Consider the following 12,642-nt stretch of genomic DNA (forward strand, 5'->3'; position numbering starts at 1 on the left):
AGTGCCATTCCCTGGGCCAAGCATATACAAACCACCACAGTTGTTGTTGCTCACATTAGCAGAGGCTTTATTTAGCCCATGGCCACTGGGTGGCAGAACTACAAGGCACTGGAAATTCTTTGTCTTAGGATAGACAACTGGGGGAAGGGGGAAGGGGACAGGGGGAGGGAGAGGGAGAGAACACACAAACCAGTTATAATCCAAAGACATGCCCCAGTGAGTTACCCCTGCAGCTCTGTAGCACTTGGTAGCTTAGACTTCATTGAAGTAGTCATATTTGTGTGCCCCAGAGTGTCTCCTGTCAGCAAATGTTCCCTGAGCTTGTGCCCAGTCAGGGGTTAGATCACTAGCAGCAGGCCACAGGTGGGCTCTGCCTCCCACCTCCTCTTGAGTTTCAGCTCTGGGTGACCTGTTAGAGGAGAAGCTGACTCTGGGTCTTGAGCTGCCTGTGCTAAGGCTCAGAGAAAGTGTGTGCCGCCTGGATCAGAATACAGTGTGACACCAGGTGCACCCCCCTTTCCTCTGGCACTTCTCTGTCTCATCTGTAGTATGGAAGTAAGTCATTCAACCTCAAGAGTGAGGAGGGTATTTAGAGAAAGCCCTCTGAAAACTTAAGTCCTGATGAGTGTGAGTCACCACTTCCCTTGCTAGCTTGGCCATGCCTTATCCTGTCCTTTACCTTACCATTTTGAAACCCATGCATGTGTTCTGACCGCTACCCTTTACCTTGCCTTCTGAGTCAGTGACTCCGACATCTGGATAGTGTCTGGGTCAAGAATGGCAAGCCAACTTTTGTGGTTGTCTGCAGCTCTGGATTGACTCACTGCGAAAGTGATGCAATTGATTAGTAATGTCTGCCAAGGCCCTAGGAAGGGGAGTGGAGGTTCACCTGCCACATCCGTACCATTGTCTGGTGCTTGATGATGGGCTGTCTGATGCAAGTTCCCTGACCTCACTGCCACATCTCAGCCTGGCTCTGGTGGTTTCCCTCCCACAGGAATGAAGAACAGAGAAGCAGCACTTGTTTGCACTAGGAGCCCAATCAAGAAAGGCTGGCTTGGATATGGCTTGCCCATGAGCTACAGTTGGATGCCTGGGTAATAATCAGGGAGGGAACCTCTAGGGGAAAGCTGTTCAAAAGAGGTCTGAGGAGATGGCTCAGCAGGTTTACGGACTTGCTTCCAAGTGTGACAAATTGAGTTTGAACCCCTGGATTCACATGGTAGGACAGAAACAACTACTGGATGTTGTCTTCTGACCTGCATGTGTGCCATAGCATGCATGTACCACCACCCCCCCCCGAAACAAACAAATAAATGTAATCAATAGAGAGGGGAGGGAAAATGAGAGGGGAGAAGCAAACGAGGCAAGCAGAAGGGGGAACAGTTCTTTCAGTGGTAACTAGGTGGGAGAGATGGGTGGGAAAGAGAGGTGGAGCTTCCCAGTCATTGTGCATTTGATATGGGGCTAATGGCCGTGATGTAACCATTAGGAATAGGTTAAAATAAGCATGCCATATCCAGCTCTGATCAGCTCACTGCACTTTAATGTGGCCCACAACCCTGTACTGTCTCCAAATTCAAACTTCAGTGTCAGCTTGGGAACGTCTTCCTTCCCCAGGCTCCTGGTTCCCCACTCCCCATAGCACCCACACTCTGTAGTTCCTACCTGGCTTGAGCTCTGGGGTGTCCCCCCACTCCCTCATAGCACCCACACTCTGCAGTTCCTGCCTGGCTTGAGCTCTGGAGTGTTCCCCCACTCCCCACAGCACCCACACTCTGCAATTCCTGCCTGGCTTGAGCTCTGGGGTGTCCCCCCACCAGGCTTTTGGCAGTCATACCCACCTCTCAGTTCTGGAAACACATGGGGTCCCATCTGCCTGAAAACCATTCTCTCCTCTACTTGCATGCTTCCCCCATTCTCCATCTTGAAGTCTCTTCCTTCAGGAACTCTGGCTTCCCTCTCAGGTGCCCTCAAAGCATCTACTGTTTCCCCCATCCTACATCTGCATCCCTGCACTGCTCCACACCACCCTGCCCTGACTATTGGTTCTCAGGAGCTTTGTGTTCATTTACTACTCCTGATTAGACCAACCGCCCTCCTACATCCCCATACAACACGGGTTCTATATTCACTGAAAGTATTATAGCACAAGTTCCCACTGGTGTGCATCAGAAACACCAGTGTGAAACTTGCTGCTTTGGCAGTTCCCAGAGGACTCTTTCATGTACAGGATCCAAAAAAGCTTAGAAGAATGGTGACCCAGAAGAGCAACTCTCACCACTGACTCAGACAGTCCCCTCTAACCCCTGAGCTTTGGGAGAGGGCAAGAACCCATCCAGGACTCTTCTTGTAAAACTATGGGCCATGCCATTTCTTGCCCAGCTCTGCATACATGGTGGAGACAAAGCAGGCATTTCTTTTATTTCAGGAACCTTTCTTTCCCTTTTAGGACAAGATCCATGGTTTTCCTATGGGTTAAAGCAGAAAAATGAGACTTGGGGCTTGGAGGCCATCATTATCAGTGTGTTTATGTGTACGCATACATGTGGAGTGTAGGTACACACAGGCCATGAGACAAGTGGGGATCAGAGGAGAATCTCTGATGTCACTCTTTGCCTTCCATCCTGTGTGAGGCATATTATTTATTTTTATTTTAATTAAATTTAAATAATAAATTTATTTTATTTTGTATTGTTTCCTGCTGCCTTTAGCTAGCTGCAGCAAACTTCTGGGAATTCTGTCTCCACTTCCCATTGCCATAGGAACTCTAGGATTCACACAGGCTACTGCTGTGGTCAACTTTGTAGGCCTTCAGACTGACAGCCCTGCTAAGTCCTCTCTGGCAGTGCACACTGGGCCTCCTTCATCACTTATCTCCATTGTATGAGAATTGTGGGGCTGTCCAGGACTATGTTGTGTCAACAAGGGTATTTGAAGTTGTCATAATCATGTATCAGTGTAAGGTAAGAGACAACCAGAGGAGCTAAGTGCTCGAGGGCACTCATTTGTGGACAACAGGAAATACGCAAGCCTGTAGTATCAAGTGGCCATGTAGGGAGAATTCTAAATGAGTCCTCTGCTTATTAAACACAGCTAGGAAAAAAATGGCCAGAAAGTGTTATAATAATAGTTCTACTAGAGGTAGCCTCAACATGAGCCATTAAATGATTGTACTATCTGGCAAATAGAACTGCACTGTCAAAGACCTGGAAAAGGATGTGGTCAGTCTTTTCACATGTTTACATAAGATGCATATAGTAATAATAATAAAATAAAAACATACATAAAAAGAAAGGATGCACATCAACTCCCTATTTAAAGCAGTTCTCTTTCTACAGTTGAATCCAATAAAGACTTTGTTGTTGTTTGTTTATTTTGAGACAGGGTTTCTCTGTGTAGCCCTGGCTGTCCTGGAACTCACTCTGTAGACCAGGCTGGCCTTGAACTCAGAAATCCACCTGCCTCTGCCTCCCAAGTGCTGGGATTGAAGGCATGCACCACCACTGCCCGGCCTTCAGAAAGATTTTGAATTTTACTATTTTAAGTGTGTAAGTGCTGTCTATTTGTATGTAAGAATGTACATCACATGTGTGCCTGGTGTCTGCAAGAGGCCAGAAAAGGCCATCATATCCCCAGGGACTGGAGTTATAGATGGTTGTGAGTCACCATGTGGAAGGTAGGAATTGAACCCAGGTTCTCTGCAAGAGCAGCCAGTGCACTTAACCACTGAATCATCCTTCCAGCCCTGAGACTTCAGACATGCTAAAGGTGCATCCTGATCTAGTCCTGCCAGTTAGCTTATAACAGTCCCATTCTGCCAGATCTAAAAGTATTCTTTTTTTTTGAAAACCTATGAGCTATGCCATTAATGGAATTGCCCAGGACGTTCATCCAGGTGCCTACTTTTCACTCTTAGGAGTGTTCTTCTGGCAGAATGTAGATGCTTCACTCTCCATGGTCTAGAATGCTTTCTTTTGTACTCTACTGGCAAGCAAATCACAATTATTTTTTGCCCATGGATGGATAGATTCTTAAGTAAAAATAACCAGCCAGGCAGTGGTGGCACATACTTTTAGTCCCAGCACTCAGAGGCAGAAGCAGGCCGATTTCTAAGTTTGAGGCCAGCCTCAAACTTAGTCTACAAAGCAAGTTTCCATACAGCCAGGGATACACAGAGAAACCCTGTCTCAAACAAACAAACATTACTCTTCAATATTATAGAATAGATTTCCTCAGGGACTTAAACCTTGTCCACAGTCTTTGAGGAAATACTGTTAAGAGATCTGAAAATGTTGCAAGCATGGAGTAATAGTTACTCTGCTCCAAGAATAACTATTTCCTCTACTTTGCTTCTGACCACTTCTCTGTTTAGGGCCAGCCTGGGCTACAAAAGCAAGACCTTATCTCAAAAAATGAAAATGAAATCAGGTTATTGGGTCAGTGAAACCACCTGTAAGAACTTATTGTCGAGAAAGATGGAGTTGCTCAGTAATTTCACTAAGAGACAATGGTGCTCTTGGTAGATTGCCGTCTGTCTGTACTTGTGGGGTTGGAATAATGAATAGAACTCTGTGTAGCAAAACAAAACAAAAGTGTTAGTCATGTCTTACTAAACTCACTATGTAGCCAAGGATGAGCTTGAACTTCTGATCCTTCTGCCACCAGCTCCAGGGTGCCAATGTCCAGCACCACGACTAGCTTTATTTGGTGCTGGAGATCATGCATGCTAGGCAAACACTATCAACTGAGACTCATCTGCAGTCTTTATTGCTTCTTTTCTTTTTTCTTTCTCTCTTTTTTTTTTTTTTCAAGACAGGGTTTCTCTGTGTAGCCCTGGCTGTCCTGGAACTCACTCTGTAGACCAGGCTGGCCTCTAACTCAGAAATCCACCTGCCTCTGCCTCCCAAGTAGGGATTAAAAGTATGCACCACTACTGCCCGGCCTTTACTGCTTATTTTCATTATATGTGCACATGCATGCATGGCAGGGAGTCTTATCGTGAGCATTAGCAGAGACACTTCTGAGTACAATGCTAATGACATCAACTGTTCAGCAACTACACATTGTTGAAGATACAAAGAACCATCGGTAGCACTGGTGGCTTCTGGTGTAACTCTACCTACCAGAGATGTGGTAATGAAATGTTCTGCCTGTTAAACAAAAGTAGTAAAGGATTACTGGCTAAAATTTGTTAGTTTAAAAGCTGTTTCTTTGGATGTAACTTCTTTTGAGGGGAGGGCTCTTGGGGATTGAATTTAAAGCTTTGTGCATGCCACAGAGGCTCTATAACACTGAGCTACATCCTCAGGCTTTTGTAAATGTTGTGACAGGGGCTTACTATGGCTTTAAATATGTGATGATCCTGCCTTTGGCTGGAGCCTTAGGCTCCTGCCTGAGTACTGGGAGTACAGATGTGTGCTCCTATACATATCTTTTATATAATATTTAACTCCTTAGATATAGTCATTATTCATCTATTTTTTGGCTATTTTAGAGAATTGTGTTGTCCATGTGCTGCCTTTTCTTGAGATGACTGTCTCCTTAATTCTAGTTATTGTTAAGGGCAAGATAAAAACCAAAGGTTCCAATGAAAACTATAGACATAACAAGGCTCCAGCTATCACCCGCACTGTGTTCAGCCTGGACATACACCTGAGAACTGGCTACAGCATCACATAGCTGTTCCAGGTACAGTGATGTTGGTGAAGGCGGAGGATGAAGGGGATCTGCCCAAGCCCAGAAGTAATAAGGCCACACAGCTCCTCATGGTGTTAAAGGGACAGTGTGAGAATAACCAAGACAACTTTCCTATTCCAGGCAGGCTGGCATCTGCAGCTCTAGTGGGGAGCCAAAAGTCCTCCTGAACCAGGAGTAAAGAGCAGTCTCTACCCCATCTGAGGGTTCAGAAAAGCCAGGCATTGGTACTAGACTTCCACCCACCCTGGGCAGTCAGAGCTCTCCCTTCCCCTTCAGGGCAGAGTCAGACAAAGCCTGAGGAGACACAATGTCTAAAGCAGACCTAGGGTTTCAGAAGTTTCATTTAAAACTACCCAAAGAGCGTACCAGGAGCTGATGAAGAAAAATTCTCAGCATGAACAGGAGGACAGCTAACAGATGCCAACATTGAGATGACACAAAAACTGTCAAAATCAAAATGGATTCATAATAGTCATAATGGCACACAAAGCCAGAGGACAAAACCTACCACTTTGGCTACTTGTATTCTGCTTCTGGCACTTCTTCCAGGCACAATTTCCAAAATTTTCACTCCCAGATAAAGGATGTTGACAAATTTGTTGCTGGTTGACCTTTAGAGGCACAGCTAAATGAAGCTCTCGGAACAGAAGAGAAACAATAAACGGAGCCCCAGAGTATCAGCAGGAAAGAGCAAGGGAGAGGGTGAAAAATGGATAACTACGACACTTTTCTGTTCCAAATTATCTCTGAACAAAAACTCCAAATCTTGCCTGGCGAGGCTCTGCAAGTTCAGAGATCTGTACTGGAAGTGGAAGGAAAGGCCCAGCATGGAGTCTGAGTAGAGTGTGATACGGCATGGGGCTGTGGTAGAAAGCCTTGGCTGAACCTGCAGCACCAAAAAGCAAGGCAGGTCATATGATGTAACACCTCAGAGCACACATCAAAAAGGCAGTCTAAGGAGAGACAATCAAAGACACTATAGGCCAATCAAAACTGCATTCTAAAAAAAAAAAATATTCAATGGCAGGAGAAAAGAAAACAAACAACACAACAGAAAACAGGAACTAGAGGGCAGACGAAAGCCCTGACACATCTGTAATTATATGTAATGGGAATAGTCTGCAGCCACCAATTGAAAGATTGTCAGTGGGAAAATCACATGCTGAATGCAGTCAGTCCACTAGACATTCACGTCTCATATAATCATATCGGTAAATTTAAACAGAGAGGGGCTGAGTACATGCCAGTGTGTATAGGCCCTGGGCTCTGTCTTAAGAAAAGGGTGTGGGGGCTGAGAGGGACACAAGCCAGAGAAAGAGAAACTAAGACAGACTTTGGGACAAAAGCAACAGCAACACACAGGAACCTTACATAATGATAAATGGGTCAATCCAGGGGAAAAAATAATCCCAAGTGTGTTTGTACCAAATCACAGAAATGTAAAGCTTGTAAGTGAAACTTAAAGAGCTGAAGAGATTGTAGCTGGTGATTCCAACACCACCCTCCAGACATACCACCACAACATACCATCCAGAAAAGTATGGCTGACTACCACCAGGTACTCAAGAATATGACTGTGAACAGAATCTTACTGACCTTTATAGAACTTGACAGCATCAGAATAAGCATCCCTTAAGCATCCATGGAACATAGGGCAAAGTGGACCACATCCCAGACCATAAGCAACTCTCAATAAATATGGAAGACCAAATAAGCCATCATGTACACACTGTCAGACTGACAAAGACATCACGTGGTTGTGAGAAGACTGGATGGCAGGTATTTCATGTGCCGCTGCTGGAAGTGTGAGATGCCACAGCCACCCTAGAAAACAGCTAAGACAGTTTCTTATAAAACTAAAACTTTACCACAGGACCCGCTAGGCATACTTCTGGATGTTCACCTAAAAACTTGCATACAAATCACCTGCTGCAGCTAAAGCTATCAAGTTTTTTGGCCCCAGAGGCAGAAGCAAGACAATGCAGAACATGTCCTGTTATAGAAAGCATGGGAATAAGGTGCACAGTGTGTTCCTGCCATAGCTCAAGAAGTGTAAATGGTGTGTCAAAGCTAAGAAGCGGGACACTGGGACAAATGAGGCATCTCATTTGGACATGAATTCCAAGGCACTACAGCTGACTTCAAGAGGACAGTTGCTGCAGCATCCAGTTAATCTTGAAGATTTCAACGGTCAATCATAAAAATGCTTGGACGCAAACTGAAAGAAAAGTAACAGGCTAATGCTTAAGCTGTGGCACACCCGCACTATGGCCATGCCTCAGCAACAGAAGGGATGAGCTATACTAAACCACCACCAGACTGGGACAGACATCAAAGAATTACACTGAGGGGGGAAATACAATCTCAAAGGTCATGTACTGTACAGTTCTATTTAGAGCAGAAGGGATTAGTGCTTGCGATGGGCTAAGATAGGCAGTGATAATCAAGGGGCAGGACAAGAACTGTTTGGGGAGAACAGTTATGTCTTGACTGTGGTCGCAAGAACAGTGTCAGAGAACCACGCACAAAATGAACCAACATTCACCTGTTAAAAAAAGCCTGTATGTGCACTATATGCCATGGAGCAGTGGAGGGCAGAGGGCAGCTACGGGAGCCGGCTCTTGCCTCTAACCTTGTTGAGGCAGGGTCTCTTGTCTCTGCAGCTGTGCTGTAAACTCAGGCCAGCTAGTCCACAAGCTTCCAGGCAATTCTTTGTTTCTACTTTCTACCTTCCTGTAGGAGTGCTGAGGTTACAATGTCTGTAACCAATCCAGCTTTTTATGTGGGCTCTGGGAAAGCAAACTTGGGTCATCAGGCTAGTGAACTAGCACTTTTACCCTGAGTCATCTCTCCAGCCCTCAATTTTCTCATTTTGGTGTACTAGTTAGGTGAAATGAAAGCCATGGGGGAAAGCTGGTGAGGGTACACAAGGCCTACCTACACTACTACTCTTAAAGCACACACAGCAGAACAACTCAGTAGGAACTGTACTACTCACTGGATTAGGCGACTGGGTGGGTAAGAGCCAGCCCCTAAATGGGCTTAGGTCAGTGGAGCGGTCTTTGGATTTTGAACTGAGAGATGAAGATCCACCAAGAAATCTGTACTGGATAGTCCTATGACAACAGGAAAAAAAAAATCTAATCCTGAGGGGCTCAGCAGTTAGAGCATACACAAGGCAGGAAGCTATGTGAATGAGTTCCGTGTCAGCCTGGGCTGAGCAAGAACCTTCTCAAAACAAGGAGCGGGGAGGCGATGAGTACCCACTTAAGGGAGTCAACGAGTCTCTGCCTCTTCCAACTACCAGTCCTAAAACACATGCTTAGACAAGATGAAAGGGAACAAAGACTTGTTCCATCTTAACTGTATCAGAGCCTCAATGTCATCTGACTCAGCAGTGGATTCAGGGCCTCTAGGGAGTAAAAGTGAAGGAAACAGCTGCTCTACTGAAGGCAGGTTAACGTGCCAAATGTCTACTAGAGCCACAGTCTCCACCAGAGACCTAATGCCAAGGCCTCAGAGTCTGGGTAGCTAAGCTGACTGTCGCTTCGTCTCCTGAATGCTGGGGTTATAGGTATTGACTGGCACACTCAGCTGTCTCTCCCTTTACAGGTGACAAGGAGCTGTGGGCTGCTGTCTGTCCTGGGCTGTGAGATGGAAGACCAGAAGGACCTAAGATCAAAGGGGCTGGGGGAGGTCCCTCTCGATACAGAGACACATGTAACCTGAAGGTTAGAATCCACTTGTCAACCTCTAAGTCCTTATCTCAGAGTCAAAGGGGCAAATTCACAAACGTGTGTTAGGAGGAACATGGAGAGATCCACCCCACAGTGGGCCTAATGGGAACTCTACTCAAGCAAAATCAATCACTCTTGGCCTGATGGGAAAACTGAAAAGGGCCACATTCTCCTCAATTCCTAGGCTAGTCTCCATTTCTGGTCTTCCATCTCAGAACCCAGAACAGACATCAGCCGGAACCTCTTCCTCACCTATAAAGGGAGTGAAAAATGGGTGTGGAGGTAAATGCCTGTAATCCCATGGCTCAGGAGGCAGAAGCAGAAGAACTGGGAGTTAAGGCCAGTTCAGCTGCACAGTGAATCTTAGGCCTGCATACAGTGCCCGGGCCTCAGTCCCAGACGGCTGCAAGGTGACCACAGGCACTAGCACTCCATCTAAAGTCTTTATCCATGGCAAAGGCAATTTCCAAAGCATGCAGAACCAAATGAAAACAAGATGAAGCAACGTAAAGTTCAGTGTTTTGTGTTTTATTCTTTTTGCTAACATAAGATCAGAAACATCGCTCTGGCTCACTTCTATGAGTTCATCCAACCCAAATTATTACAGTGATACAACCAAAGGTTGTTGTTTTTGCTCCTCAGTGATGTCTTCCACTGGGCATTTACAAGCCCTCTGTTGCCTGAGAGAGAACGTAAAGCCTTCCTGACCCTTCCACATACTCATAAGAGTACTACCTTCTGAGGCTACACCCTCAAGTCTGTCACGAGGTGGGTCTCTCCACATTCCAATCGCTGTGCTTTGAGATGGGACCTGAGGAAAATGGCCTACAGACTCTAGCCACTTCCTTGTTGGTCAGTCCCTCAAAGGTGATGATCAGTGTGCTGCAGCTCCCCCTCCTCAGTTTTGCAGTTCTTCAAGGTATAAGCCATGCCTCAGAAGTCACCCATGGGATGCACACAGATTAACCACCAAAGCAGGATACAAGTTTTCTTTGGTCCCAGAACACAGGGGCAGCATCTTTCAGGAGCAGCCCCTTCGGTGTTGTTCAAGCTGTTCTCCTAAGTCACAAAGGGTTGTTCAGGGTCCTCTGCCAACTTAAATGATGCCTAAAAGTTTCACAGAGTCCCCCCAGCCTTATCCTCTCTTTTGGTGGTTATATGCTCTGACCTATGAAGCTATCAAGGCCCCAGCGCTAGGCACGCCTCATCCAGATTTCATACCTTCTCAAAATCTCTGAATGCCTTCTGAATTTCAGAATACAGCTCCACTCTGTAAACCACCGTGAGTGTAGCTCCACAGTCATGGTGAGGTGCAGAGCCTGGAGACCGCTCTACTCCTATCACATGTCTCTGACCTGACTTGCCTGAGGCTCCTTAACACTATGTGTCCACTCAGATTACAGGTGAGAGGGCTTTGGTGTAGCTGTATATGGCCCCGTGAACAAAACCACATTTGAGTCGCTTTATTTCTCATCTTGACAGAAACTTTCTTTCTAAGTATAAAAGGGAAAGGAGCCTGCTCTGGAGCACAAGCTCAGAACCAAACTCCAAACTCCACCTGCACAGTGTATCAGGAAATGAGAGGCTCCACTCCACCTTCAGTGTCCACATCATCAGGACCATAGTCTGCAAGGCTCAGGCTGGTCCCAAAGCCTCACACAGTAGTCAACAACCTTTCTACTTCTAAGCAGAAAGACAGAGTTCTACGAAAGGAAACAAACTCTGAAGCACAGCCTTCTCTGTCTACTGCCCCAAGCTTCCTAGAACAGCAGAGATAGCATGGTAGCTGGTCAATTGCTTCATCACCAGGCAGCCTCTCAAGGATTCAGGGTTTCCCTCTGACTTGGTAAATTCCATTTCTTTAGCTATTCCTAGACTTGGTAAATTCCATTTCTTTAGCTATTCCTAGGCCCCGAGGTGTCACGCAGAGCCCCAAGCCCAAGCTGCCAGCAGCACAAGGTCCTTGGGCATGCCTTGCCAACTACTTCCTCCGCTGCTCCACCTCTCACTGTAAGTCTTTTTGGACCTACAGACTCTCTTGTACAGGCAATCACATAAAACACTGTGAGAAAGAGGAAGGGGCCAGCCATCACATGGTAACCATCGTTCCCCACATCTTAGAGCAGCTAAGGGCTGGCAGCCGACAGCCCACTTCTTCCTGCCTTCATCATGAAATTGCAGTGAGCCATTCTATACTGACTCTGGGGTCAAATTACATCAGTGTTGGGGTAGAAATGCCAACAATCCACACATGGCCAGATCTTCTGGGGATCCCAGCAACCAACTTGCTGGCCCTATATCACCTGCCCTAATGTTTTCTCAAGAACCAGAGGCCCAACCCCAAAGACAGCTAGTAGAGAGATGAAAATGGCTGTCCTAAGGATGTCTTCAGACACTCAGCCGGCTCAGCAGGACCACACGGTTCACCTTGAGGCAGCTATCACCAACCTGGTAAGGACATTTTGCTGGCATACTCAGGGTGCTGGAGGCAGGCGCTGTGGCAGAAGAAGGGTGAAAAAGGGTCAAAATTTAGCCAAGCTAGACCCCTCCTCCGACCCAATCACCCCACTCCCGAGAATATGATCCAATGTAATGATCAATAGGAAATAAAACACACAAAATAAGATGCTTTGCTCTGGTGTTATACACTTAACAGAACTTGGATTCTACAGTCAGGCCCACTGGGCTACACCCTGGGGTAAGGACTCACTAGCTCATAGGCTCTGTGAACTTTCCTTCTCACCTGGGACACAAATGGCAGCACCTGCTTCCCAGGAATACTGCAAGGATTGAGATAAACTGCATAAAGCATCAACAGTATAATTCATGCTCAACCACAAACATCAGGTCTTCGTTGTATTTATCACACCCAAGGACAGGAAAGGAACATAGAAAATAGGAAACGGGTATATCACTAGACAAAATAAAAGGGAAATTTCCACAACTGTTACGATAGTATCATTTTTAGGTCATGGGAATTTTGTATGTTGAGCCTTGCAGCCTGAGAAGAGGGCACAGGTGGAGGGATGGCATCTACTCAGCTAGGCTACCATGGTTCTACATGTCAACACATTCAGAAACCCCAAGAACACAGTGAAGAAGACTAAGAGCAGGGGAGGGAAGGATGAAGGGTTTGATAAACTCTCAAGGATCTAAAATCCTGAGTGGAACAGAAGCAAATGGAACAGATATGCATCCCTTAACC

The 12,642-nt window shown here is 46.1% G+C and overlaps 1 protein-coding gene across 10 annotated transcripts in view; it reads right to left on the reverse strand.

Moving 5' to 3' along the window:
• Positions 1 to 9,949: 9,949 nt before the first annotated feature.
• The window catches only part of Kansl3 (KAT8 regulatory NSL complex subunit 3), a 35,907-nt gene continuing 33,214 nt past the window's right edge, over positions 9,950 to 12,642 (reverse strand). For all 10 annotated transcript variants that reach the window (XM_031367163.1, XM_031367158.1, XM_031367161.1 and 7 more), the window contains one exon: positions 9,950 to 11,932. In XM_031367163.1, coding sequence (XP_031223023.1) covers positions 11,912 to 11,932 — 21 coding nt within the window. In that variant the 3' untranslated portion in view covers positions 9,950 to 11,911. The remainder of the gene's footprint in view (positions 11,933 to 12,642) is intronic.

Source organism: Mastomys coucha, unplaced genomic scaffold (assembly GCF_008632895.1).
Source record: "Mastomys coucha isolate ucsf_1 unplaced genomic scaffold, UCSF_Mcou_1 pScaffold14, whole genome shotgun sequence".
Lineage (NCBI taxonomy): Eukaryota > Metazoa > Chordata > Mammalia > Rodentia > Muridae > Mastomys > Mastomys coucha.